At 52.2% G+C, this 27,848-nt stretch overlaps 8 protein-coding genes across 8 annotated transcripts; 2 read left to right on the forward strand and 6 right to left on the reverse strand.

Moving 5' to 3' along the window:
• Positions 1 to 822: 822 nt before the first annotated feature.
• On the reverse strand, positions 823 to 1,284 carry B0T26DRAFT_756844 (uncharacterized protein; the record flags this gene model as incomplete). Its single annotated transcript, XM_060446168.1, has 2 exons — positions 823 to 933; positions 1,195 to 1,284. 2 exons carry the CDS (start codon positions 1,282 to 1,284, stop codon positions 823 to 825), a joined length of 201 nt encoding a protein of 66 aa, XP_060290143.1.
• A 699-nt stretch (positions 1,285 to 1,983) lies between these two features.
• B0T26DRAFT_657615 (glycosyltransferase like family 2-domain-containing protein) lies at positions 1,984 to 3,381 on the forward strand (the record flags this gene model as incomplete). Its single annotated transcript, XM_060438797.1, has 1 exon — positions 1,984 to 3,381. The coding sequence occupies one exon, from the start codon at positions 1,984 to 1,986 to the stop codon at positions 3,379 to 3,381; it is 1,398 nt and encodes a 465-aa protein (XP_060290144.1).
• A 6,567-nt stretch (positions 3,382 to 9,948) lies between these two features.
• Positions 9,949 to 10,748, reverse strand: B0T26DRAFT_658693 (ubiquitin-conjugating enzyme/RWD-like protein; the record flags this gene model as incomplete). The annotated part of the gene is made up of 4 exons (XM_060438894.1): positions 9,949 to 10,202; positions 10,288 to 10,311; positions 10,406 to 10,566; positions 10,714 to 10,748. 4 exons carry the CDS (start codon positions 10,746 to 10,748, stop codon positions 9,949 to 9,951), a joined length of 474 nt encoding a protein of 157 aa, XP_060290145.1.
• Positions 10,749 to 12,236: 1,488 nt separating this feature from the next.
• B0T26DRAFT_744232 (transmembrane adaptor Erv26-domain-containing protein) lies at positions 12,237 to 13,291 on the reverse strand (the record flags this gene model as incomplete). The annotated part of the gene is made up of 6 exons (XM_060444383.1): positions 12,237 to 12,263; positions 12,439 to 12,609; positions 12,661 to 12,777; positions 12,808 to 12,830; positions 12,906 to 13,154; positions 13,222 to 13,291. 6 exons carry the CDS (start codon positions 13,289 to 13,291, stop codon positions 12,237 to 12,239), a joined length of 657 nt encoding a protein of 218 aa, XP_060290146.1.
• Positions 13,292 to 14,234: 943 nt separating this feature from the next.
• B0T26DRAFT_657487 (glycoside hydrolase superfamily) lies at positions 14,235 to 15,101 on the forward strand (the record flags this gene model as incomplete). Its single annotated transcript, XM_060438788.1, has 1 exon — positions 14,235 to 15,101. The coding sequence occupies one exon, from the start codon at positions 14,235 to 14,237 to the stop codon at positions 15,099 to 15,101; it is 867 nt and encodes a 288-aa protein (XP_060290147.1).
• Positions 15,102 to 22,535: 7,434 nt separating this feature from the next.
• B0T26DRAFT_730649 (uncharacterized protein) lies at positions 22,536 to 23,026 on the reverse strand (the record flags this gene model as incomplete). Its single annotated transcript, XM_060443022.1, has 1 exon — positions 22,536 to 23,026. A coding segment is annotated over exon 1 (352 nt), but the record flags the coding sequence as incomplete, so codon positions are not given.
• A 35-nt stretch (positions 23,027 to 23,061) lies between these two features.
• Positions 23,062 to 24,529, reverse strand: B0T26DRAFT_494005 (uncharacterized protein). The gene is made up of 2 exons (XM_060435341.1): positions 24,266 to 24,529; positions 23,062 to 24,210 (listed from the first exon to the last, which is right to left on the reverse strand). Exons 1-2 carry the CDS (start codon positions 24,407 to 24,409, stop codon positions 23,143 to 23,145), a joined length of 1,212 nt encoding a protein of 403 aa, XP_060290149.1. The 5' UTR covers positions 24,410 to 24,529; the 3' UTR covers positions 23,062 to 23,142.
• A 917-nt stretch (positions 24,530 to 25,446) lies between these two features.
• B0T26DRAFT_658250 (uncharacterized protein) lies at positions 25,447 to 25,635 on the reverse strand (the record flags this gene model as incomplete). Its single annotated transcript, XM_060438852.1, has 1 exon — positions 25,447 to 25,635. A coding segment is annotated over one exon (189 nt), but the record flags the coding sequence as incomplete, so codon positions are not given.
• Between the last annotated feature and the right edge of the window lie 2,213 nt (positions 25,636 to 27,848).

Below are 27,848 nucleotides of genomic sequence, written 5' to 3' on the forward strand. Positions count from 1 at the left end.
GCAAGGGCGTGTCGTTACGCCGCTCTGTCAGGTAAATGCCGATTACCACAGGTCGGGGTCGGCGGAATAGAGGCAACTCTCAGAGGAACAACCTTCTTCCGCGGCAGCCTCTTGATCCTCTATATCTCGTTTCGACAGTAACAAGAACAACAGCGCCTGCAATAGCGCCGACGGGATCGATGACGTAGCGAGGATGTTCTTTGAGCTCGCCGCGACGTACCTAGGCCTATTCTCGAATCGAGTAGACGTGAGTTCCCCTACAATATACTGCCGTTGGAATTCGTCGTTGTTTAGGAGGAGCAACTTTACTAGCCCTAAGTAATTTCGTATATCGTAACGTATCAGAGCTGACGAGCAATGGAGCCGACGTCGTATCCCGACGGTAGCACGAGCCGGCTCGGCGGCTTCTGCTCGAGCGGCGAGCCCGCCGGCGCCACGTCGCCGATCCCTACCACCACTTAAGCCTGCGGCGGCGGCGGGCGTGGTCGACGCCCTTACCCAGTTAGACGTAGGCTCTCTAGACTCCAGGCGCGCCTCTTACTCGTTCTTTTCGCTTCTCCATGCCTAGCTACCGCAGGAGACGTCGACTTAGATAATAGAGAGTCGCTTCACTTTTAACCTTCTTCAACCGGACTGTCACAGTTCTGGGTCGGTGTCACGGTTCTTGGTCGGCTTGGGAAAACGTTCCCCCAATATAATACCAGCCTCCCCCCATCACGCCTAGATGCCACCACCTTCAACTCGCGGCTACAGTACGAGCCGGCAGTGGCTACAGTACGAGCCGGCAGTGGCTACAGCACAAGCCGGCAGCCATTACGCTTCCTACGCCGCCACCACGGGCGTGCCGCGGTTAGTCGGCAGGCCCGTGGCGCTCGCGCTGTCGTAGTGGAAGATAGCCGCCGGGAACGGGCTCTCGGGTCTTCGATGATATGCCTGCCTCCACCGTCGATGTCACGGCCCTCTCGAGAAGGCAGCGCTGTGGGAGGGGAGCTTGCGATCGACAGCTTGTGTAATTTTGAGACGTGTTGCTGACCGGCGATCGTCTTCGCCGAGGCGTCCGCGTAGCTGATCCTAGAAATCGCCGCCTCGTGCAGTTTGCAACTGATATATATGGGGATTCCTCATCGTTCTAATACTTCTCGCTATGCTTATCAAAGGAAATGAAGAGGAAAGAGAGAGAGAGGCAATACCCACCACGTCGACAGCGCCAGGATCCAGCGCGGCGTCAGCGCCAGCAGAGACCTTGGTGGCGAACTCGAAGGGCACCCCGTACAGGAAGCACATGCTAGACCAAATCTCAATTAATTTCGTTGCTTCCCAACTATCAAACTGACAGCCCAGCACAGCCTGTTGAGTAGGTACCTAGGCTGTACCTGATATCTGATACTGGCTATCAATCGGCGGTTGCGAACAGCAGCCCGCCCCCTGTTTACGTTGTTCAGCGCAGCGGAGAGTGCCAGGGTTCTTTGTTCGATAACAGCTGAGTTAAATACCTACAGCCTCCACTGCACAGGAAACAAACACCACAGGAAGAATGGATTGTTTACTTCCGAGTGTTACCAGTACCTGTATCCTGCTACAGAATGCCTGTAAGCCAACATAGAGGGCCACCACGTACACTGACTGATACAGCATGCCTGTAACTTGACACAGAGGGCTAAGATGGAGAGTATTAAACTCGTCGGCCGCGGGGGCCAGACTTGGACTTGGATCACACCCTCCCCCCTTCATCACGCAGGCCCCCCCTTCATCACGCAGACCAGAAACCCTTTGGTTGGATGCTATTGTCTCCCACCAGATACTATCACGTTGGAGCTATTGTCCTCGCAGGACGCAGAACTGTCTCGCAAACCCCTTCAGACAAAAACTAGACCCGGAGCAAGCATGGCTAAGAACAACAGCCCACGCAAGAACCGCCCACGCAAGGCAAGCCAGTCCAAGTCTACTCGCGGCACTAGCCTCAAGCAGCAGGCCCCCGTGGGGATGGCGAAAGGCAAGCCTCGCTCTGACAAGCTCGTCGGAGCTACCAACCTTCTTGGCACCTTGTTCGTCGGCATGCTCCTCCACAAAGCCGTGACATACCTCGCCGGAAACGACAGTTGGGTATATTGGTTCCTCGTTCTCTTCACCTGGCGATACCTACGCCTGGTCATCAACCTTGCTGGCTTTTGGAGCTACCAAGCGTCGCCTATACTCGCCACCCACACTTACACGCCAAACAAGGACGTCACGGTCATCGTCCCGACCATCGATCCCGGCCAGGAATTCGAAGACTGCGTACTGTCGATTGCACGAAACTACCCAGCCAAGATCATCATCGCCACAGTAGGCAATGTACTCCGTACCAAAGTGTTGGCGGCCATAAAGCCTATGGAAGAGGCGTACCAAAACACCAAATTCGAGGTTTTGACGACATATGTGCCAAACAAGAGAGCGCAAGTAGCGAACGCCGCGCGCGTAGTCAAGACAAACATCACCGTCATGGTCGACGACCACGTCTTCTGGGGGCACAAGATGCTCGAGTCACTGCTACTCCCGTTTGAGGAGGACCTGAACGTTGGCCTAGTTGGCACCAACAAGCGGGCGCGGCGTATGAACGGACTGGGCACGTGGCAGCGTATCTGGAACACGCTCGGAGCGCTGTACCTGGAGCGCCATAATTTTGAGATTCGGGCGACCAACACCATCGACGGCGGCGTCTTTGTCGTCTCGACACGCACGTGCGCCATCCTGACCGACATTTTGCACCACGACGATTTCCTACCCGGCTTCGAGAACGAGAGGTTCCTGCTCGGCTGGCTCGGGCCCCTCAGCCCCGACGACGACAACTATGTCACGCGCTTCGTGGTGCGCCACAACTTCGGCATCAAGATTCAGTACACGCCCGATACCCTCATGGAGACGACGGTCGGTGTGGCCTCCCCGCCGTACCGAAAGTTTCTCGGCCAGTGCCGCCGCTGGTCCCGCACGACGTGGCGATCCAACGCGTGCAGCCTGTTCACGGACCGCTCTATCTACATCAGCCAGCCCTATTGCGTCTACGCCGTCTTCTTGACCTCGTTGACCAACTTTGCCGCCGTTATTGACCCGGCCCTGGTATACCTACTAAAGCAGTCGCTGTGGTTTGCGGCCTATCCAAAGCTCGCCATAGGCAGTCTGGTCGCCTGGATCCTACTTTCGAAGGCGGTCAAGGTCTTTGCTTACTTCCGGCGGCACCCGCAGGATATCTGGCTGTTCCCGGTCCAGGTGTGCTGGGGCTACTTCCACAGCCTGATCAAGCTTTGGGCGCTGCTCACCTTCTGGGACGGCGCGTGGAGCGGTCGAAACCTCAGCGCGGTCCCGGTTGACAAGGGCCGCAGAAGCCAGTCTACATCGCCGTGAAAAGAAAAGATGAGAAGGATAGGAAAGAGAACATGTAAGAGAACATGTAGGAAGGAACATGATGGTTCAGGTATGGCCTTTCAGTAACTATTCTGATGGGAAGGATGGGGGAAGGATGGAAAGGAAAACATGCAGGAGCATGATGGTTAGAGTATGGCTTTTTCAGTAACTAGACCCAGACATAGATAGGGCAACCAGGAGTCAATTGGGACAATTAAGGAACAACCTTGCTCATGTTACCACAAAGTGAATTAAATATATAGAAAAAAAAACCCTCCTCGCATAATGGAGCTAATGTCACGAATCTCTATAGATTCCCTGTAGTTATGCACAAAGGTGGGGCATGCACTTTTAGCGCGAGCCAATCAGGAGCGTTCCAGGATTCCGAGCTCTGGAGCTCGGGGACGCAGGACAGGTCCGGTCGGGCGGTGACCCGGACGCGGGACCACGGGACAACGGGACAACGGAACCACTGTTATTGGTTACGTAGATAGATATATACGACGATTGTGTCCACGGTCTTAGATAGTTCTTGCTTGGTTCTTCAAGCAAGCAATACACATTCACTGCACTCATACACTTTGAGTGGCATTCCGATTTGACTGTATTACCCGTGCGATAGGAGCTTGCCCTTTGTTCTATCTTCATAATTACCAACCCCAGCATTCTGTGGAGCCCGTGCTCCCTTACAGACAGACGACCCTGACAGTCGAGTGGTTTGTAATAGCTAACTGAGCTAACATGATTAAACCCCAAAGGCACGAAACACGGCAGAAGAGTTTGTAGGTTCCGCTAATAATAGGCGCAGCCTCTGTTAATAATAGAATACAATCATTTCCTTCTTTAAATACCTATTCATCTCAGCACATATAATTAAACATCGACGACAGCCGAGAGCTCATCCAGGCTTTCCAGACGTGGTGTCGGCACCGCGGTCGTGCAGCTTGTAGAGCGTGAACGACTCGGGTATACCGCCAACACCAGTGGCTCCGCGGGGAGCTGGTTGGGCCAGTTTTGGCAACTCGTACTACTATTTGACACATTGAGCTACACGTAACCGTATCGAAGTCGTGGAAGGCCGTATTGACGTACTGCCGGCCGCCAGAGATCCAGCCGACGTACGCGTAGCAGATCTGCCTGATCTCGTCAACGGCTTCGTCTGCGCTCTAGGCCTTGTCTTGTCGACTTCTGAGAGCGCGGCGGGGAGCGAGGGTACCGCCGCCGACGGCAAGACAGAGCCGCCGCTGCTCTTCTGTATCCCGCAGTTTCAGGTAACGGGTTGCCCCTTATATATTCGCACCTCATCACCACTTGTACGTCCGTAGCTTATCGCACATACGTTACACCTCATCGCCCCTTATATGTTCGCACCTCATTGCCACTTTGTTGGAACGCTCTAGTCAGCCACAGATGTGGCGGTGGAGGGGCAAGTAGCCACATGTGGCTGTGGAGAGGCAGGGGGCAGGGCCACTGAACCTAAATAAGTGGCCTACGGTGTAAGGAAAGGGCACCCCAAACACCAGCCCCGCGCACAGGGTGCGTGCTCACCACATGTTACCAACTGGCCGGAACACTGCCAGTTGGCACAAGCCACTACGCCACGCCATGGCGCCCCGGGCCTGAGCCCCTGAGCACGTATATAAACAGTGGCCCTCGCCCACCTTCCTTTGCGAGGGCCAGGTTGAAGTCTCACACCAATACTACTCATTGTGTAAGAGAAGGTAGGTACGCCTGATCAAGGTGGTCACAATGCAGGCAAGAAGGTAGGGGAGCAATGACTTGTATTGGTGTAAGACTTCAACCTGGCCCTCGCAAAGGAAGATGGGCGAGGGCCATTGTTTATATACCTGCTTAGGGGTTCGGCCCGGGCATCAGTCTGCGGTCGTGGCGCCACGGCGTAGCGTATGCCAGCTGGCAGTGTTCTAGCCAGTTGGTGACAAGTGGTGGGCGCGCACCCTGTGCGCGCAGTTGGTGTTTGGGGTGTCCTTTTCCTTACACATTGCTCGCTCACCTTCTTACCTGAATTGTGATCACCTTGATCCGGCGTATCTGCCTTCTCTCACATACGGCCACTTCCACCTTCCTTCTTAGAGATACACATAGACAACGAAATCCAACACTTGAACCACCAGTATACGGCGCGCAGCGCGCCCTGTTGATTCCAGTACCGGTACCTGGTGATTCCAACACACTTGCACGTTCGCAGCTCATTTGTCGGTCACCATTATCGAGATCGGCGTGGATGGCGACAGCGACGGCAACGGCGACGGCGACAGCGACGACGACGACAACCCTGGCGCACGCCATCCAAGCTTCCAAGAGCCCAGGCGCCTAGAACGAGACTCCCAAAACGGACAAGAGGGCCTTTTGCGACGCGTCTTGACGGCGAACTTAATGGCCATAGCTGGTTATCCGCAAGGTGCGGCGGCGTTCTGGCCGGTTTATTCGGCCGCCGAAGCAAACAGAGCCGCAGATCCGCTGCTGCAGCCATCGCCAAGCATATTGGTCACGGTATCCTAATAGTTTATAATTATCTCTCTACATTTATTTTTATTTTTATTTTTCCCAATTTCTTTACCTTTTAATTCTTTTAATGTTTTATTTTATTTTTTTTAATTTTTTTAACATATTCTTTATTTCTTTCTATTTTTGCACTCTGGTGAAGCGGTAGTAGTTCATTAGTTTGGGCTTCGTAGGAAGCTTGGCTCATGCAGGTCAGTGAAAAGGGGGTTACAGAGCACTGGGTGGTGGTAAGACTGCGCGGTAGTATTTAATTATTGGGGAGAAAGCGGCCAATGGGACCGCGGACCAAGGCTGTCGCTCGCTCCCTGTGGTGTAGTTGACTTCGGGATCGCACTTCACCAAAAGACACTCGGGTACGGCCGTAGGAGTGTAATCGGGCATTCTATTAGAAAACTCGTCATCGTCACTCCCCAGCGACTCGTGGCGTAGGGGCCAAAGAAAGCAAGACGCAGGGGCCCAAGAAAGCGAAGACGGCACTGTTCACTGTTACCTACGGCCAGCCTTCTAGAAGTTCCATTCTGCGACTAATGCTAGGCTGTGACTGAACTTTGAACGCAGAGTCGGCGTCGGGTCAAGTTTGAGACAACTGAACGGAAAAAGCAATCGTTTGCCCTGGAGGGTGGCTTAGACAGTGATTATGATAGCTTAAGATTGTTCAGTCTTTATCGTTCCTGCATTCAAGGGCTCCTGACAAAGTTCAGGTCTCAACCACGCCCAGGTCCAAGATGTGCTCACCACGCTCGTATTCGGGAAGTTCAACAAGCAGAGACTAGGTCAACGAGCTACGAGTTGCGCAGTTCAGCAGTTACAGTGGTTGCTACCCCCTGGGCAAGATCAAACAGAGACAGCAGACAAGGTCAGGTCTCGACCAGCCGGTCGGATGTGTTCACCACGCTCGTGTTCGGCAAGGTCAAGCAGAGACATCAACTAGCTAAGTGCAGCCTAGGCAACTTGTATAATAGTTGACGGTAGATAAGACGGCAGACAAGGTCAGGTCGAGGCTGGCCTACTGTCCTGAGTTCTCCCTAGCTGACTCCCTGGCTGACCCCGTGGCTGACCCCCTAGCCCACCGTCCTAAGTTCTTCCTAGCCCACCGCCTGGTTCCCCCTGGCCTTCCCCCCCGGCCCACCGCTACTACACGCCTGACGTGGCGGCAGCCGAGGGGCTTGGGTTCGTCGTGGCCGCCACCGCCGTGCTCTGGGTCCTGGGGATGTACTAGGTCGGCCTCAACCTGTCGCTGTGCTTTGCCTCGCTCGGCTTCTCCGACGTCGGGTCCATTGGCGGCAGCCAAGGTCAGCGTGGTATCGAGAGTAAGCAGCAGAGACTTCTCGTATTAGATCTAATAGTCTTACAATATAGGCACATGCGCCGTCTCTGGAGACATACTAAGAGCTTGAAACAGGGTAATTAGCGGTAGTGGCAGATTCTTACTAGGTAGCTACGTATTAAGGAACGTAAGCTAGTTCTTGCCTAGAAGATCAGTAAGCAAGGTGGAAATGGCAATTCCGATCTTTTGGGATACGGGACTGCCATCTCCTCTATCCGCAAAATCGAGCGCTTCTACAGAGAGTTCTGAAGAGAGGTCTATTCCGTTATCGCTTTCTACATCCAGGAACGAATGCTCGGCGCTGAGACGCGGAGCTAGAGCTATCGGCAAAGTACTTCTAGGCGGAATCTTATCTAGACTCTCCGTCCTCTGTGTGAATATAGTCAAATACAAAAGGCATGTCACGACCAGGGCAAGGCATTGAGGTGAACTCAGTCCATTGGGTGCTATCGACGAAGATTCTAAACTAAGGAGGGAAAGAAGGAAAAGTCCGACAACGCGTCGCGTGCTCGCGAATAAGTTTTCATCTATCAGTGGGGTAGGTGGGGCCTCAAGGAGGCTTCTGATAGGCCTGGGGGTTCTGGGCGGCTCTGGCTGCTTGAGGGCCAGTTTGGTAGACGGGTCCTCACAGCACTGGCGTAGCGAACTGATCGGACTCCAAACCAATCTGCCGTTTACCGTCTTCTCCGATAACGATGCGCTGAAATACTTCGCTACCAAGAGACTGCTTAATATTAGGCAGACAAGATGGGCTGAGGAACTGGCTGACTTCCACTTCTGTATCGAATACTGGCTAGGCGCCCTTAACGCTGCAGCCGACGCGTTAACAAGACGTACATATGAGCTCAAGACCCAAAAAGAGCGCTAAATGGCCCACCGAACCGTACAGATGTTCCAGGAACAAGCGGACGGTAGTGTTACGATCCTGGCACAGGTGTGCAGGAGGCGCCTTGAGCCCCCCTGCAGATTGGCTGAGGCAGCCAGGTGGGGTAGACCCACCTAGGGGCTGGTGCAGCCAACCAGGAGGTAGTCAGTTACGACGAGCCGCCAAGGCCCAACTGACCACCACTGGCAGGACGGTCAACCAGTCAGGAAGCGGTCAGTGTGATCAGTGCAATCAGTGTAGACTGATCGCAGTGATTGCTCTGACTTTTGGAGAAGGACTCTGATTGGTCCGCCTTAAATAGATATATACGACGACCGTAGCCACGGTCTTAGATAGTTCTTGCTCGGTTCTTCAAGCAAGCAATACACATTCACTGCACTCATACACTTTGAGTGGCATTCCGATTTGACTGTATTACCCGTGCGATAGGAGCTTGCCCTTTGTTCTATCTCCATAATTACCAACCCCAGCATCCTGTGGAGCCCGTGCTCCCTTACAGACAGACGACCCTAACAGTCGAGTGGTTTGTAATAGGTAGCCTAATTATGTCCCTGGATTGTAAGACATTTGTGCAAGAAATTACACCAGTCCTAGCCATAGTCAAGGCAGTGGAGAGCGATGAGCCGAGAGAAAGCCAGAGACAGAAGATCGAGCTCTCCCTTCTGGAGGGACCTCCGGAGACCTCCGGCCACGCGCTGATCGACCAATTGCTAGACTTTAATGAGAATAGCGAGTCTTTATTAATCTACCGGGAGAGAGCATTATTGGAGGAAGAAACCGAGCCCTCAATTACCCAAGGGGGGTTACTCCTGAGAGAAAGAAAGCTGGTGATCCCTGATGAGGAGAACCTACGGACTAAGGTCATTGACGACATCTAATCCAGGCTCGCTATAGCCTACCCCGGCCGAAATAAAACCAGGAGACTCGTGAAGGACGCTATTGGTGGGCCGGAATGGGAGCGTATATCAACAGATTCGTAGCAAACTGTCAATGCAAATCGCCGAAAACTGTACACGATAAAACCCCTAGCCTGTTACACCTAATACCGGCCTCCCTACGGGTATGGAAGGCCCTAGTTGTGGATTTCAAGGAGATGCCGAAGGATCGGGACGGGTTCGATAACTGTTGAAATAACATACTGGAATGACGCGCTGATCCAAGGAATGCGGCTCCGCATTCCTGGCCACAGCAACGTCTGTGGAGAAGCGAGCCTGACAGATGCATATATATTGGCCTACGCCCACCTGTTCAGATAGACAAAGAGACAAGACAGACACAAACGAATCCATCACTTGAACCACCACCTTACGGCGCGCAGCGCGCCATGCTGTTTCCAGTACCGGTACCCTGGTGATTCCTACAATAACTTATTTACGGTAATCGACAGACTCAGCAAATTATCATGGTGCACCCCGTGCCATAGAACAGCAACAGCCGAAGACGCCGCGAAGATGTACGACATCGGACCATTTAGGATCTTCGGCTTACCACAAGAAATCATCAGCGATAGAGGGCCACAGTTCGCGTCAGACTTCACCGACGAGATGTCCAAGATTATGGGAATACGTTAGAAGCTCTCATCTTCAGGGAACAAAAGACCGCAGGACAGGTGGTTTCTTTCCCTATTTGCCCTAAACCTGTACCCGCACCATGCTGCCTACTAGCAGCTCCGAGGACAAGACGCTCCGCCGCTTTTTGCCGTGTAAACGCCAAGCATCCTGCAAGCCACTATGGTATCCCATAAACTCCTTAATTCTTCCCAGCAAGTCACCCATTTCTCTCTGATAAATATCGCCTCCACTATATCGTAGCTTTGGGGAGCTTGGGCTGTTCAAGGTGCGGCATTCTCGTGCACCGCACGCTTTACTCTGCGTTCGTACTCGGCTCGATCCTTCTTGAAAAGGTTATGAGCTTCCGCCTGGGCAGGTGACTCGGGGTTGGGGTCGTTGAGCAGGTCCTGTACGCCGAGAAGGATCTGCTTAACCGTAATAGCCGGATTCCAGGCCTCCTCCTCGTTCAGGATAGAGAGGCAGACAGTACCCGTTGGGTAGACATTAGGATGGAAGAGAGGAGGTACAAATTTGCCTGCATAGCGAAGAGAAGCATGTTAATCTCGTGACCTGGCTGTAGTGACGTGTTTCAGTACGGAGTAGCTTTCGATTTGACTTACACTTGGGAGGTTTCGTGGGGTATACTGCATGGCGAGTAGGAATGATCAGTTAGCAAGATCCTTAACGCCCAGCCAAAGCCGGCGGGCGGGCAAAGGCGAGATCGAGGTGTGAACATACCATCGGGGAACGTGACCGTCATTCTGAATAGGCCTCCTTCCCAGATCGTCTTCTCTTTGCCGGGGATTCCGCACTCCCAAACTTTTAGATCGAGCACACCCTGGGAATTCTTTTGCGGTCGGGCAAAGAAGCCAAAGGGGTGGTCTTTGCGCCACTGCTTTCTGTGCGGTGGCACACGCGGAGTTAGCAAGACTATATCACGGAGAGAGGCATAGACAGACAAAAGTAGAAGCAGAAGTAGAAGCTGAAAGAGAAAGGGCGGGCGCGCCGCGCAAGGCCTCCGGAGGGTGGGCGTGTGTCGCACTTACCGCTCTTCGCGTAGGCGGTTTTGACACAGCGCCATGGTTCGTTCGTCTGCAGTGGGCAGAAAGCAACCGTTGGTTGAGCAATTTGCTGGAGATTTATTTGTACGGGGACCCGAGGGCACCACTAGACGTAGGCCGACGCAGTGATCGGTGCCGAGAGAGTGGGGGCGCGGCTGAAGTTGTAGTCACGGGAGGACGACAGGCGTAGAGGAAGATGTGAGGAGAAAGGCCCGAGGCAGGTCAGATATAGAATCCGCGACACGATAGGTCGAGTGTGGAGAGAATGGAGGTTGCGTTGCGCCAAGAAAGATGAGTTGAGTGAGGCCTTGGGCGCGGGCCTTGTGTTGTGGTGACAAAATGTGTGTTGCATATTTTTGTGAGCTAACTCTAGGAGGGTTAAATGTGTGGGCGAGAACCCCAGTGCGGGCTGCTTACCCAGGCTTTACCTAAGCAGAGCTAAGCTCCGCAACACCTTGTCTAGGTTGTTCAACTCTTGCAGGTTGTCGGTCAAAGGCGTTCATGCGATTCTCAGAAATTCTGCTGGCCCGAAGACGCAGGTTGCTGCTGTGCCCCAAAACGGGTGAGCAGCTATTGTTATGTAATAATGCCCTCCAGACGGAATTTTGCCATCAACTAGGCCACCAACGATAATCGGCCCCTATAGAGGCCTTGATGCCTACATTGTTGCCTAATAACAGTCATTTGGTCAAAGGATAAATAACAGTCATTTGGTCAAAGGATAAATAACAGTCATTTGGTCAAAGGATAAATAAGGCGTTCTTTTGTTTCATTTTTACCAAGAATACACAGACACTGGAAGACACTTGAATTGAGCTGCATTGTGCACAACACTTTCCTGCAGGCCTTTCTCATGGCACACTAGTGTTGCCTCTTCGATGTGGGCAGGCAACGCCGTGCCACCTCTATGGCGCTCTCGGCGGTTTCAGCCGCGGGTTTGACAACGACCTAGAAAAGGTGCGAAGACGAGAGTCTTGGTGCATGTGTGTGGTGGGTGGGCGGGTGGCGTGGCGTGGGTGCGGTTGGGAGCGCACCTCTGTTGTCTCTCTTGTAAGACGGGTTGCTGTGTACTATACCATGATATTTCAAGCATATTGTTCATCTGATATCAGGTCGGATTAAACTGTCTCGTTGGAGCAAACCAGACAGGCTTCGGGGTGTTTTTCTTAACCACCTTTTGTTTGCAATTCGGGCAAGGGCAGTGCGCCTAGGACAAGGGACAAGAAAGAGATCTAACAGGTAGCCAAAGCATCCTAAAACCCGTGTCTATATCTAGATACGAATATCTACCTACCTGATAGTGAACACGGAGCTGAATTCATGTTTGCTATCACCGAGGGCAGCCAACGCCGCAGACATAGATGGAAAGCGCTTCCGCATCGTATCATGTATGTACAATACAAGTCCCTGCCGTATTCTTTTCCAGTTACCGTAATGAGATATCCACTGCGACGGGAGGTGCATATGGGCGGTGCATGCTGCCGCGTCGGCCCAACCGCGAGGCGGTGTCAGGCAAGGCGTTCGTCGGGCTTTTTCTGTCAGAAGAAGGTGCGCCACGTGACGTAATTGATCATTTCCGGCCACAATGTGGCCTGATCTACATTTTGGAACAAAGGCTTCATTTTCATCTAAGTAGCAGCGCACCTAGGCTATACAGGCCGCTCTTCTTCTTCTTAATACAAGCACTCTTTTCACGACGTTTTCTTGCACCGTTGTATGCGACATCTTCCAGCCGAACGCGTCGCCGACCCGACCGATGCCGCCCAGCACCTTGTCGACGAGCGCCTTAGCCATGCCCTGACCGCGCCTCGAGCGACCGCCGCCGCTAGAGCTGGCCACGCCTAGCCTCGAGCCCCCTACTCCCGGCCCCGATCCGAGCGGCTCGCTGCTACCCATAGTAGGCAGGACGTTGTCGCTCCCTTACAGGCTGACGAACAGGGCGAAAGGCACGAGCCACACGCAGATGCCGAAGTAGGAGGCGATCTGGGTGAAGGAAGGGATGTTGCTGGGGGTGTCGTAGTACGAGGCCATGTTCTGGTAGGCGCGGTCCTAGTGGTCCGAGAAGTGCTTGAACTAGACGTAGTGGTTGAGGAGGACAAGGACTGCGAAGAGTGTGTCAGCAAGGGCGGGGATTCGTCTCGTGTAGGCTGTCTATTCGAAGACTGACTAGCGCAGACAGTATTGTGGCAGTACTAACCACAGGACGCCGAGCGGGTCGGACAGCTTGACGTAGGGGAAGCGGCGCATGTTGCCGAGGTAGACGAGGTGCGAGACGATGCTGAGCAGGGTCAGGGAGAAGGGGAAGCGGTCGACGACGCAGAGCACCAGGTGCAGGCCCATGATGGAGTAGATGAGGCGCGACAGGAACCGCTTGGCTAGCACTGTGTGCTCCTCAACTAGCTCCGAGAGGTAGTAGAGTCCCGACGCTGTGTCACATTGTCAGCAGGCCAGCGTGCCACTATTCGGAGCTTGGATTCGAGAGAAAGTACGTACCTATGGCCACCGTCAAGAAGTAGAAGCCCATGACGGGCCCGAGGTAGCCGACAAGCAGAAGGATCCACATCTTGGCTGCTGAGCTGTGTGTCGCTGCTCTGTCGCTCGATTACTCGGTGGGCATAGCAAGACGGACGGCAGCCGTAATCGTGTAATCCGTAGTGTTGTGAGTGGCAGCTTGGTTTGGCGTTGTCGGATAGAATGGCCCAAGTATCCGTACCTGCGCTGCCGTCGTTAGAACGTGTCCAATTAAGCTAAGCTACGCCATTTGTCCCATTACACTAAAAGGGATAGGGGGCCAAAAGCGCGTCTTAGTAGGGGTTTAGCGTGTCTACCCTCGCCGAGATTTTAGGCACCGGGAACGTGTGGCGGGGTTACCTGCCTCAACCTGCCTCGAGGGATTGATGTTACGAATCCTTGTCGTAATGCACAGTAGTGGGGCACGCTCTGTTTGGGGTAGACCAATCAGGAGTGTCCCGTGAAAGGGACCAATCAGAGGTGTCCCCGGGGCCCGAGGGTCGGGACCGCTTGAGGTCGGGCACGCGGGACAGTGTCCTGCGTGGCCGGCGTCCCGGGACCTCCCTCGGCCGGGACCGCGGGACAGCGGGACCCGCTGTAATTGGTCCAGTAGTTAGATATATACAACGACCGTAGCCACGGTCCTAGAATAGTTCTTGTTTGGTTCTTCAAGCAAGCAATACACATTCACTGCACTCATACACTTTGAGTGGCATTCCGATTTGACTGTATTACCCGTGCGATAGGAGCTTGCCCTTTGTTCTATCTTCATAATTACCAACCCCAGCATTTAGTGGAGCCCGTGCTCCCTTACAGATAGACGACCCTAACAGTCGAGTGGTTTGTAATAATTGAGCGTGGGCATCTGGCTACCAATTGTCCAACTCCCAAAAGTATTCCGTCGACCTCTTCAACCGCCGCAATGAGAGTTTGTTCTCTGGGTGCCGGGCTCTAGCTCTGCGGCCAACGCTCCCAAGCTCATCATTGGCAATGCGATGGAGAGTAGCGGCTCCAAGGCCTTTTCCCAGATCGCCCGACTTCCTCTCGTCCCCTCCCCCGACAAGAGCGACCTCTGGCTCCTCGGCCCCGAGTCTGTATCGCCGCCGCTAGCAGAAGGCGTCTACCACTACTGGTTCGAAGTCGACGACACCTCCCCGGAGAGCCATGGCACCCTTTTAGTCTCTGATACCTTCGCATTCGCCGTCAACTACGGCGTGGCCAACACCGCGGAGCCCAGTGTGCCGCCACAGCCCGGCTCTGTCGTCAGGCTCCGCGACGGCAAGCTCTGGCCCTGCGACGTCGACGGCGCCGATCCTCCACCCCCTGCCGTTCCGAGCCTGGCCGCTCTTCCAAGCAACTACCACCTGGTCATCTACGAACTCCCAACCTCCTGGACCAAGATTGGCAACGACAATCGCGGCGTCGATAAAGAGGTTGGGACCTTTGCCGACGTCTTGGCCCTGTTCAAAGCTGACGCCCCAGGTGACCACTTTTCGGCCGTAGCTGCCGTCAATGAGGAAGCCATCCTTGCCAACCTCGGCGTAAACGCCCTGGAGCTGCTTCCCGCCGCAGACTCCAAGACGCAAGACGAATGGGGCTATGCCACGGCACACTATTTTGCTCCAGACTACAACCTCGGAACCGCCTCAGACCTAGTCCGCTTCGTCGATGCCGTCCACGGCCAGAACACGCGCTTCTTCACCGACGTGGTCATGGCCTTTGGCCACGACTCGTACGGCTCTATCAACTACGGCTCTATCGACTACGGCTCTATCGACTTTCCCGACTTCTACATCCACCTGCACTTGGAGACCAACAACCCGGACAACAGTCAATCCAGCCAATCTATTCAACCACAATGAAGTCTTCTGACGTACGTGGTAGTCTCAAAATTGAGGCTGTCGTCCTTGAAGGCGAGAAAAACCTCTCTCAATAGAATAACTCTCTCCTTAGTGTTCTTGAAGTACAAGGGGTCAAGCACTATATTGAGGAAGAGGTCAAGGGTCAAGTTGCCCCCGAGGGAGATAACCAAACGGCTCTCGATGCCTATGAAGAAAAGGTGGATCAGTGGCGCACCGAGCGAGCTTTCGACAAGACAGCTATTCTCCAGACCCTTACGGCGGTAGTTCAAGAGAAGTTCGAGGCACAGAACTAGAACCATAGAGAAAAGAACCCGAAGGTTGTAAGGAAAGGACAACCCAAACACCAGCCGCGCGCACAGGGTGCGCGCTCACCACCTGTTACCAACTGGCCGGAACACTGCCAGTTGGCACAAGCCACTACGCCACGCCATGGCGCCCCGGGCCTGAGCCCCTGAGCACGTATATAAACAGTGGCCCTCGCCCACCTTCCTCTGCGAGGGCCAGGTTGAAGTCTCACACCAATACTACTCGTTGCTCGCCCACCTTCTTACCTCCATTGTGACCACCTTGATCCGGCGTACCTGCCTTCTCTTACAAAGGTCTTGTATGACCTAATTCGCCGTGTTATACCCCGACTTACCCAGGGACCGATAACCGACTTTGTGATGGAATATATGAAGATCGATCGGATGTCGTTTACTTCTATGTTGGCCTTCTTGTTACGTAATAATGCCCTCTTGACTGAATTTTGCCACCAGCTTTGAAACCAACAACGCCTACAACAAGGCCGAAACGATGATCAGCCTAAATGGAAGCCTTAAGGCCTACATTGTAGCCGAAATATCAGTCTTCTGTTCAAATGATAAATAAGGCATTCTTTTCCTCGTTTGTTTTTCCAAAAACGGATTAGCATGAGACACACTTCAATTTAAGCTATTTTTTGTGCGCAACACTTCCTGACTAGAAATCGATTTATCAATAAGAAGCTCGCTGAGCTCAATGTTTCTATTAGCGAGAACTTCCACGTCAACGCCGTTATTGGAAAGCTTAAAAAGACTTACCCTGAGCGATACGTGTTTTGGCTCGCCGGCTTGAAGTCAGGAAGCATGACTTAGACCAGCCTGAACTCAGAGCTAGAAGAGATCTCCGCTAGCGAGGAAGCTACTGCGAAGTTCACCAAGCTTGCACTCCCCAGCAACAATAACGATGACAACAAGAAAGGTGGAACCCAAAAGAGGATTGTGTGCTCGAAGGAAGGTTGCACGTTCAAGATGCTTAGCACCTACCACCATAGACCCTGCGGGCATCACGGCCCGAAGACTGCCGAGCACTGTTGGCACTGCGAACCTGAGAGAGCTCCAGAGAACTGGCCAAGCAAGAAGAGACTCGTTGAAGAGAAGAAGAAGAAGAATGAGGATTCAGGCACATCGACTACTGCAGTGGTCCTGCACAACAACGGAGGACTTGCAAATCCCTCAACTTCCCCGGACTCGCATTTACTATTCTCCGGCAATTTCTTCGCGCCTCAGATAGACCTTCTAAGCGAGGACCCGCGGCTGGCTGCCCGCGCCCCCGCGCAGACTTTCTACATTCTGGAATCCCCTCATGCCGGTATGCCTATGCCCGAGCCACGAGCAAACCCTGAGAGGGAGCGCAGTGGTCTGGAGCAAGCCTCGAACCCGGCTGACAACCCAGATTTTCACATCAGCCCCCGGTACTGAACGCGTTGTTCATGAGTGCTGAAGCCTAACAAGCTGTTAAGGCAAATGAGATCACGAGGAACTCTGTTGTGTTTGACACAGGAGCCTCGAATTCTAGCTTCAACCACTTGAAGTGGTTCACAGAGCTGCATCCTATCCCTGACCCTCTACACTATGTGTGTGCGTCAGGATCGATCAGTTCCTCCTACTACATGGGCAATATAGAGCTCAACACAGTAACAATAAAGGGAGAGAAATGGCGTATGAGAATCCCTCACGTATACTATTGCCCCGAGACCCCAGCAAATGTAGTCGGAATATACTTCCTGAAGCTCAATAGCTATGTCTGGCGAATGGAAGAGAATGACATGATCCATAAGCTAACAAAGAAGCATGTTCAGTGCCAGTACCTAAGGAACATTCTCCTTATTCCACAACAACCTCCCGAAGACTTCGATCAATTAGTAATTACTCTAACGCATGCAGTACTCTCATCAATCAACTACCCAACGATGCATAAGCGGCTGATGCATTCGTCGAGGGACATCGTGCTGAAGGCATGCAAGGAGGCAGGAATCAAGCTGAGAGGTCAACAACAAGATTACTTCTGTAATGCCTGTACAAGAGTAAAGAAGACTGATGAGATTGGAAAGAAGGCACCGCCTGAAGGATGCAGCTCGCTTAATATGATTAGAGTTCACGTTATATTATACGTTAACCGAGGCCACCTGGGCCATTACTATATTGTTCTATTTGTTCATATTTGTGAGGGCCTGGTCCTCCAGGCCTCCCAGACGCTCTGACTAATCAGACGCCAGTTGGGTGGATCCACCCGACCAGCCAGAGCCCCACCTTGAGACGCCCTGGAAGAATCTCGCGAGGGGAGGCTTTTGAGCTTCTTTTCCCTTTTCCCTTTAGTTTAGAATCTTCGTCTATAGCGCCCAATAGAGGAGTTCCGCCCTCATTCCAAGCCGGCCGTGACAATATTTACTTAGGCTTTCTTTAGGTTCGCTTTACTAAAGAAAAACACGATGCATCTGAGCAGGTCAAGGAGTTTGTTACATTTGTGGAGCGTCAGACAAGAAGGAAAGTCAAGATTATTGGTCTTGACCGCGGCCCGGAATTCGGCTTGAACACGAAGGCATTCTAATCTTCCAAGCTAAAATCTTGGACCAAGGAAAAGGAATCGCTATCAACAAAACAACAACACAATCGCTCTTCCAGAATGGAAAGATCAAGCGAATGAACCGTATTATTACTAAGCGGTCGAGAACATTGATAATCGAACTCGGCATACCTGAATTCCTTTGGCCTTTTGTAGTAGAGAGCGTCGTAAAAGTAACTAACCTTTTACCCTCTTCTGCAAGTGAGAAAGACCTTAGCTGCCTGAGGTCTTTGCAACGGCTACTGGCCTCCCCAAGAGGCTAGGAAGCCGTACATTTGTCACCTTCGCAGCTACTACTGCAACCCCTACTATTATATTAAGCCGAAGTGGCGCACTCAGGGTGACAAATTCGAACCCCGCGCGAAAGTCGGAAAGCTTGTAGGCTACAATGACATGCACGGCCGCATGTACTGGATCTATGATCAAGAGAAGCAGCAGGTTGTGCGCGTCAGCGTAGTCAAATTTAGAGAGCAAGAAGACCCAGAACCTTCAGCACGAGAGACGGAAATTGAATATAAAGCTGTCTTTAACGATCCCACAGTTAACGACGTTGAAGGAACAATTACTACAGTGGGGACGCAAATGTTCCGAGCCCCACCCACTTTGCGCGAAAACACGTCGCGGTACTGGCAGGTTACCTCAAACGTCAATTAACAATTCTACGCCCAATTTCTATATAAAATATAAAATTGCTGGCGTCGCTTCGCTCGTCAGTCGCGCGGCCCTCCGCTACGCTACGGGGCGCTCCTTCCTCACTCTCGCTACCGGCAATTTTTAACCTGAACGACGGCTATTTTTATTCCAGGGTTGCAGTTGAAAAAGTGTGGAAAGCGAGAGCAAGCGAAGCGACAATATCTGTCCGAAGGCCAAAACATCCCATTACATAATACAATGCTACTTAACCCTACGACTATCTAGACCTTCCACAACTACACAACAGTAGAGCTATCAGTTATATACCCACTTGTCTCAGAGCTCTCTTCATCAGGCACCTGGTCTAGGGGCTGGAGCATCCTTGTGTCGTAGTCAAGCGTCTTTAGCTTCATGCTATGCACTGGCTCCTCTCGGTATAATCTGCTTCGATCAAATGGCGACTCAAACATCAAACCATCCAAGGTCTTAACCCTCGAAACCGCCACATAAGATAGGCCAGATGCAAACTCTGGCACAGAGATATCACAAACTGCCTTGTCGAGAGTGATGCCTTGTGACTTGTGCACCGTAATTGCGTAACAAACGAGCAGTGGGAACTGCTCCCGGTACCCAGTGCCGGCTCCAAGGGTAAATTCTTGACGGACCCTGAGAATGGGAACCACCAACTTAGCCCCATCACGAAGCTCTTCTTCGTTAGGCAGTAGGAATGGAAGCCCGGTATAGTTGTCAAACGTTACCATGATTACCTGCGGTGGGTCTTCTAGGACGTTTGCACCTTCAGCCCACGAGACGTTGTAAACAGTGCCTTGGGCACCATTCACAAGCCCAACGTTGGCCCACAGGTTCCTTGTCAACATAACCCGACAGCCAACACAAATAGGTAGTCGCTTGACGAGATTACCTGCGTTGGAAGACTCAACCCTCTCTGCACCAACACCTTCGTGTTTTGCGTTGACCTGTATAACTGCCTTCTGTAAGTTTAAAAGGTGTTGATGGTTGTATTCATCCACCTGCGCCTTGATGGGAAAGATGCAAAGGGCGTTGTCAAAGGACTCAACCTCTGTAGTTGAGAGTTTGATCGCACACCTTGACGAAAGAAACTCCCATGAAGGGATGGATACTTTGGCCCGCTGTAGTTCTTCTAAGGCTTGCCGGAACAACGCTTGCCCTTCGCCTTGCTGCCGTTGTACTGTGGTTAAGAATACCGACTTGTCGAACGAAAGGTATGCGTTACGGCCGACAATCTCCAGATCCCGTAAGCCATCAGCCATAGAATAAAGGGGCTTGTTTAGAACCGGGGGGAGTTGGAAAAAGTCGCCGATAAGGATGACGCTAAGCCCGCCAAAGTACTGGTCGCGGCAGTCAGGAAAGATTTCTCGAAGCCGCTGATCGATCCAGGCAATAGTTTTCAACACTAGCATACTCTTCTCATCAACCACAAGATAGTGAATTGAGTTAAACCGTCGCTGTAGGGAGCTAAGGACTGCTGGCGTCTCTGAAAGTGGCTGATAATTACCGTCAATAGGAAGCCAGAAGAGGGAGTGGAGAGTCTAGCCCCCAATCTGATTGCTGGCCACACCAGTAGGCGCCGCTCGAACAATTGGCGAGGGTCGGCTATGTTTGGCCGCTTTGGCTTGTAAGCGAGAGGAGATTACTTTAACCATGTATGACTTGCCAGTCCCACCGCCGCCGTCAACCTGGATTCGAAGTGGTGTTGGATTTTGGCCTTAGATAGTTGCCTTATAATGCTTTAGAATAGCATCATACACAAGCCGTTGTTTGGCGTTTAGGGCATCGCAAGCCTTTCGTGGCATCTGCTCAACGTCGTAGTTGCCAGGAGCATCTCCCCGGAGCTCTTTCTAGTAGCCTCCGATATTGAAATCTTCGTAGGAATAAAGGCTGCTGTGTTGAGTCCAGTCGTAGTTAAGGTCAATATCACGGCGGCCAAGCAAATCTGCCTCCTCTTCAGGTAGTCGCAAGTCAAACCATACGTGCCATCTCGTGCCAATCCTCAAGGTGATATCACCCACATCACCCCCAGCCTCAAACTCATCCTCGTCTGGTTTAGGGTCCTCTTTGTCTTCAACACCATAGTGATCATCTGGGTGGTGGTGTTGATTGGCACAGTGCTCGTAGGCCAATTCGTAGGTTTCAAACTGTAGATTGTCAACAACTACTTCAAGGTCTGCAACTAGACGATGTGGATGGTTTAGTAGCAGCTTTACACGACAGAAATCGGGCCATTGCTGGTGTGAGCGAATAGACTTGTACTTGGGATAGTAGTACAATACCCTAGATCGAGCGGGAGGCTGCCACATACTCCACCTTAAGGGATTTCGTGCCTTGAAGTTCCAGTTCTTAAGAAACTCGACGTATGCCACATGCTCCATCTCAACTGGCCGTTGAAGGTACTTATCGTAGACATTCAACGTATCTTCAACATCACCGTTGGCGGTGACATTGAGAGGCCGAGCATGCTGCTCTCGAGGCCGGCAGTCAACGCTTTGTACCACTCGGCTATCGTCTTAGAGAGGGAGGCCGAGTAAGATATGGCTGATCTCCTGGGCTGAGTAATCCCTCTCCCTCACTAGCTTATTCATCAGCTTGGATACGAACGACAGCATTGAGTTCCTGTCAGAAACGTAAGGCATTATACTACGCGCAATCTGCGCGTATGTATTAGTCTGGGTCTCTGACTTGCTACAGTACTTTGCAGCATAGTTGAAAACAGCCTGTACACCAGTGCAAGGCGAGTAGTCGGTATTGGCAAGCCAGCAAAGCGAGATAAGTGGGTTGTACTGGTTCATATGGGTATCGTTCCGCTGAGCCTCAAACAGCCACCACTTCTTCCCCAGCTTCCTAATAACCCTTGCCTTCGCCTGTTCTGCTCGGAGGAACTGAAAGCCGCATGTCGGCTGTGGAGGAGGACATTTTTCAACTGGCTGGCCAGCTGGCTGGCCGCCTCTCTCACCGGCCTTTCGAGCTTGTTCAGCATCTTTCTTTGTTAGCCGAAGACAATATGCTGTAGAGCAGTGGTGGCGTTGACAGCGGTTGACAATTCGAATAAGCCACTCCCACGTGACGTTGGTTTCGAGAGGGTTAACAGATAGGGGGTTACCCTCATCGGCACCCTGGCCTCTCTGTGGGTTCATAGCCGTAATGTGGTACCCCCAGACTTTGGCAAAGCGATCTCGTGACTCTTGCGTCGACATATCTAAATCTGGGCTTTTATCGAACCAGTACAGACCATGAGCATGGCTGCTCCCACGACCCTGCCACTCGTAACGATACCAAAAGTCAATCAGGTTAAACTTCTTCTCCAAGACAATTTTTCGAAACAGCTTATTCCGGGAGTGGAAATGCAACGCCGCAATGTGTGGGTTCTCTCGTAGCAGCTGGCGTGACCTAGCCATCCGCGTAGGCTCGTCTAGAACTTTCCACTCCTCATACCCAGGCATATGCTGGTATAGGCTCTGCCAGTGCAGGTCGGCAGGGCTCTAGGTGATAAACGTAGCTGGTACGCCTAGGCAGTAGGCAAACGCCTCACACTCGCGGCGGCGTCGGTACCAAAAGGGGCGGGTACCTTTAATTACACCAGCAAAACGCAAGATGCGGTTCAAGATAGCCTGGGCCTCTGGCTGCTCTGGGTTGGCTAGTGCCTGTTGGAGATCTTCTTTTGTAAGCGGCGTACGATGGTGCTTGCCCACGTAGAACTTGCTGCTGCTGCGCGCTTGTTGGCGCATCAATGTGTTTAGGGCAATAAAGCGAAAGCTGTGATGCTTTGCAAATCTGCCGTCCTCCCACTTCATGGCGTGCTCGATATATTCCTGGTAACTGATGTTACGCTGCCTTGGCTCAACAAAATCTGCTGTGCCATGGGGAAAGAGAGTAGAGCAAGCTAGAGAGAGCAAGGCATACTTCTGGTTAAATTCATCCAAAGGCGTGCGACGGATAGATGGCATCTGCAGCTAGTGTGCGGGTTGAGGATTTGCTGGCTGTAGGGGAACCTGCTCGGCATCTTCTGTAACAGTCTTTTCAACATAGCCACGGAGCTGGTTAAGCTCGGTCTTTTGGATTAGCAAGTTGGGCACAGCAGCTTCATCTACAACATCACCATCTTCAGGCTCCGGCTCTTCAACTGATTCATCAGCAGGGCCAAAATCGGCAGGTACGCCCGTTGTATCGTTGACCTCATGGATGGTATGTTGGTTAAATACATTGCCATCCTCGGGGAGCTGAGAGAGATTGTCGTAGTTAAGGGTAAAGTCTCTGTAGCCAGGGTGATTGGCGGCGAGAAACTTAAGCCAGGCCTCGATGGCTGCGCGGCGGACGCGGAATCGTCGGCAGAACTGCCGATACATCTGGGCCACATTCTCAGAACCGCGTGGCCGAAGGATAACAATGTCCAAATCTCTAGGTAAGAGAGGTAGCTCATTGTAAACCTTGCCAACATCGCGCAAGAAATGCACAACATGCCCACGATATTTGTACTGCTGCCCACGAACCTGTACTTTGTTAGTTGCTACTCCTCGCTACACGTATCCCTACCACGTACTGTAAATACAGTGACGCTGACGTGGACCCTTGCAAAAAACATCTCTTCCAATGGCTCTAGCCGGGGCAAGTCTTGAGGTATAGAGCCAAAGTCTAAGTTGTTGTTGGCAGAAAAGAAGAAAGGCTCATCCCCACGCTTCTTATCATCTTTATCGTGGCAATGCTTGCAAACACCATCAGGCTTCAGCTCTACATCGAACCATCGCCTTTTACAGCGTGGGCAATACTGCATCTTCTCTGCAGCAAGTGCTTCATCGAATTCCATCTTGATGGCGAGGTCTTCCTCGTCAAGGGGCGACTCCTTGTCAGCCCCTGTAAATTGAGGAGATGGCTTGTCGAATTCGCGGAGCGTGCGTTCTGTAAAAGGCGGTTGTCTGCAGGGGCGGCCGACAGGGTTTCTTGCAAGACGCGGGCGTCCTCGGCGACGGCCGCCACCAGGCGAGAAGGGAAAGGGTAGCGGCTGCTGTAGAGAGGGGCGGCCAATAGGGTTTTGTGCTAGACGCGAACGGCCGCGGCGACGACCACGAGCCGGTAAGAAGGGAGAAGGTGGTGGCGGCCGCCGCAGAGAAGGCCGCCCCTGTCGGGGGAGCTTTGGTGGTGTGACTGGGCCTGGATTATTGTTACCGTCTTTTCTCTCTTCCTCCTGGGCAGCTTTCTGGGATTCTTCTGACTGGGTAGAGGGAGGGCAACTGGTAGCAAGCCCATGGGGGTCTCTAGGCTGGACAAAAGGCGGGAGAGTGCCATCGGCATTGCTAGGAGGTTGTTGTTGGTGAAGAAGATTGCTCATTGTCGGGGTCTGGGAAGTTTCTCCACCATGGCGTCGCTCAACACGGTGGCGTCGCTGGATAGCGGAAATCTCATTGCGCGCAGCTGCCATTTCGGTCGAATCCGTAGAAACACGGCCGCCTTCGTGGTACCGCTCAGAAAGAAAGAGATGGGTGAGATTTTGCCGAGGCACAGGGGCAGGAGGTGGGTTTAGGCTATCCCCTCGGGCAGCTGCAGCAGCCGATTGGATTCTGGAGGTTGATCCATCTCTCTAGGTATTAAATTAGTAAATAGAAGAACAATGATAACAGAACAGGTGACATTACCTGCGCCTTTTTGCGGTTGCGGCAATCTGCACAATCAACAACGGTCCGGCGAGGCCCTCGGAAGGACTGGAATTGATCAAGAGGCTTCTCGACGCTGCAGGAGTGACAGACTTGACGGGCAGCCGCCGTAGAAGCGTCCACCATGGATACTGAATAGCCCGGCCATAACGGGCAAAGCTGTACCACGGTCGGAATAAGGTTGGTTGTAAAGAATAAGAAGCCTGCAAGATTTATCAAGGCACTGCAACACAACCGATTGTTGAAGGAGGAAAAGTGTCACGGTCGCCACAGGGCTCATGTGACAGGATTGATTCTATTGGCTGCATTGTGCTTAGGGTGTGGCCTGTGCGCACTGAGCACCACTACCTATTTCTCCGCGCCCTGCGCGGACCCGGCGATAGATTCCTTCCTCTTCCTTAGCTTTAAATCCACATTCGTTACTGCCTTCAACCATTGACATCCCTACTGCGTAAGGCGAGCCGTCACAAAAAGTATTGTGGTGGGGCAAGGAAATTCAACGCGGGGCACAAGAAACGAAATTGCCGCACGTGCCGCACATGCACGTAGTCACGTGCATCTACCCTTCATGTACCACTACTCGCCCCAGTATTTAAACGCTTGCATCTAAACCAAAACCAATTGTATTCAAAATCTAACATCAGATCTGGAATTGCCTTACCGTTACGCACGCAATAGTACTGGGTGCATTGACTTTAGGGCCAGTTGGCTGGTTTCGTCGGCTGTGGTTTGTCACGACCAGGGCAAGGCATTGAGGTTAACTCAGTCCATTGGGTGCTATCGACGAAGATTCTAAACTAAGGAGGGAAAGAAGGAAAAGTCCAACAACGCGTCGTGTGCGCGCGAACCAGCTTGCATCTATCAGTGGGGTAGGTGGGGCCTCGAGGAGGCTTCTGATAGGCCCGTGGGTTCTGGGCGGCTCTGGCTGCTTGAGGGCCAGTTTGGTGGACGGGTCCTCACATGGTTGGTCTTGGCTAAGTCTCTGGCCTCCCGTCAGCCAATCCGCGTACGGAATTAGGCCCCACACTTTCTTATCAGTTTCCTTATCAATTTTGTATGGGAATTTTAGAAAGTTTGAGCGTAATATTGTCCTTCAGACAGAATGAAACTAGAATAAAATACTCAAGAATCCCCGCTCTCCGTTGACACCAATCACAACCCCCTTAGTACTTGGTATACCACCCATCCGCAGCGATAACTGCCGCCAACCTGCGCCACATGCTCTCTGCCAGCTCCTGAAGAAGCTCATTTAGAAAATCGTTCCACACCTCATCCGCTGCTTCTCGTAGCTGTTGTAAGCTTTTCTCAGCTTTCGGCATATCTGTAAGCTCCGGATACCTTCTGCATACTCTTCTTTAAGCAGTTTCTATAGATTTTCGATGGGGTTTAAATCAGGTAAATATGTTAGCTAGTCGATCAACTCAATGCCTTTCTTCTCAGCTCAAGGTCAACCAATCTTGCACGATAACTGCTGTATGTGTACGAGCGTTATCTTGCATGACTATAGAGCCAGGATCACAAATTTTAGGTAGCTAGGCCTGAAGGGTTTCAAGTATTCGCTGTGCGTTGATACCTCTATAGAGAGAATCAGGATGGCCATATAGAGGGACCAACGCGGACTTTCTAAAGAAAGAAAGCCTCCTCAGAACATCTGGCTATGCCTAGTTAGTCTAGTCTTGCCCTGGATATGCTTTGGAAGTAACCGCTCTCCCTTAACTTTGTTGGATATAATAATGTAGAGGAGGTCAAACGTACGCGTCGGCAGATACGCGTCGGTAGAAAACCTACTTCTGCTGTTCACCATCACCACGTTGTTACGATCCTGGTTCAGGCTCGCAGGAGGCTGCACGGAGCCTCCTGCTATTGGCTGGCGCAAGGAAGCGGGGTAGTTCCCCGCTTCACGGGAGTGCAGCCAATAGCGTGGCGGTCAGCGCGATCAGTATGATCAGGGCGATCAGTGGGAACTGATCGCACTGAGCACACTGACCGCACTGATCACCTAGGACCAACGCTCTGATTGGTCCGCCTTAGATAGATATATACGACGACCGTAGCCACGGTCCTAGATAGTTCTTGCTTGGTTCTTCAAGCAAGCAATACACATTCACTGCACTCATACACTTTGAGTGGCATTCCGATTTGACTGTATTACCCGTGCGATAGGAGCTTGCCCTTTGTTCTATCTTCATAATTACCAACCCAGCATTCTGTGGAGCCCGTGCTCCCTTACAGACAGACGACCCTGACAGTCGAGTGGTTTGTAATACACGTGCCACAGTCACCTCATCGCTAAAAATCCACAGCTTCCAAAAGTTGCCAGGCTTCGTAATATACCTTTAGGCAACCCCTAGGCGTTTCTGGGCAAGTTCTGAGTTTAGCTTCAGCCGCCAGAGGGCCTTCGTGTGCTGGATGCCCTGCGATTTGAGCCATTGGGTTATTGTGTCAACATGGCAGGCTACACCGGCCTGCGTTTTGATTTCCGTGTTGGAAATGAAACGATCTTGCTTAATTAAGCGTAGGATATGCCGTTTATTGTATTTTGTAAGGACCTTTGGCCAGCCTGACCTGGGTAGTGCAACTGCTGATAGTTGGACGCGACAGCATTTCGTGATGCCATGGACCGACCCCGGCGAACAGCTCTCTTCAGCGGCAATCTGGGTCCTAGATTTGCCATTCTGTACCCCGACGGCAAATTTGGTACGCTTGTGAGAACTGTAATGCTTATTTGGAGTCTTTGCCTCCATTTTTAGTTGATTTGCAGCTATTTGAAAGAGGAAGGGTGTGGGACGGTGGTGCGCGACCGCGACGCGTAAAGTGGGCGGGCTCGGAACTTTTGCGAGGTAACTGTGCCAAAACTGTGCAATTTGACATACCGATTAGCGAAACCCTCAGACCTACTTTAACTGCTTCCACAATGCCAGCACCTAAACAACACACATATCGTGAAGCTAACAAGTCGCCAAGCGCGATGAAGCCCTCAACAAGTTATCTTCGTCAAGAAATGACGCCTAAGAAGACCCCAGACCCTGAGAATGAAGTTCCCGATAGGCACGCCCAAGTTACTGATGTTTCCGATGACTCGGTAGATGAATTCTACGAGATGAACGAGGCTCTGGGGCAACCACTGCCTAAGTCACCTGCGCCTATACAACCTATCCGAAAGGTCCCTACCTTCTAATATATAGAAGAAGACATTCATGACCTAGTACATAAGTCAGGTGGGAGACTTTTGGAACACCCCTGCCTATGGAACAGCCCCTGAATCGGACCCCGCACAACACCACAAACTTCAATTGCCAACAACTTTGTCAATTAATTAGCTACAATGATGAAGTCTTCAGTATCGGATTCTCCTGATTCTTCTCTTTCAGAATAACTAAGGTCCTTTCTGCCAGCCTCTCTCTGTGAGGCACGAACCTCCTCAATTCCAGCGAACTGCGTATTAGGGTCGACTTGGACCTTCCTTCTCTTTCGGCCTCTTGTGCGTTCTAGGCTATTTTCTGCAGCCTCCAATTGATGCGCCGTATTGGCTAGTTGGAAAACCACGTAATCGAAGGCTTTTGCG

The sequence above is a fragment of the Lasiosphaeria miniovina genome, assembly GCF_030549165.1.
Source record: "Lasiosphaeria miniovina strain SMH2392-1A chromosome Unknown B0T26scaffold_8, whole genome shotgun sequence".
NCBI lineage: Eukaryota > Fungi > Ascomycota > Sordariomycetes > Sordariales > Lasiosphaeriaceae > Lasiosphaeria > Lasiosphaeria miniovina.

Bases quoted from the DNA above. Each gene is read 5' to 3' on its own strand.
- B0T26DRAFT_494005 (XM_060435341.1), bottom strand. From the start codon at position 24,409: ATGGTGGACGCTTCTACGGCGGCTGCCCGTCAAGTCTGTCACTCCTGC. The intron at 24,211-24,265 runs GTAATGTCACCT...TTTAATACCTAG, and splicing joins GCAACCGCAAAAAGGCGCAG to AGAGATGGATCAACCTCCAG.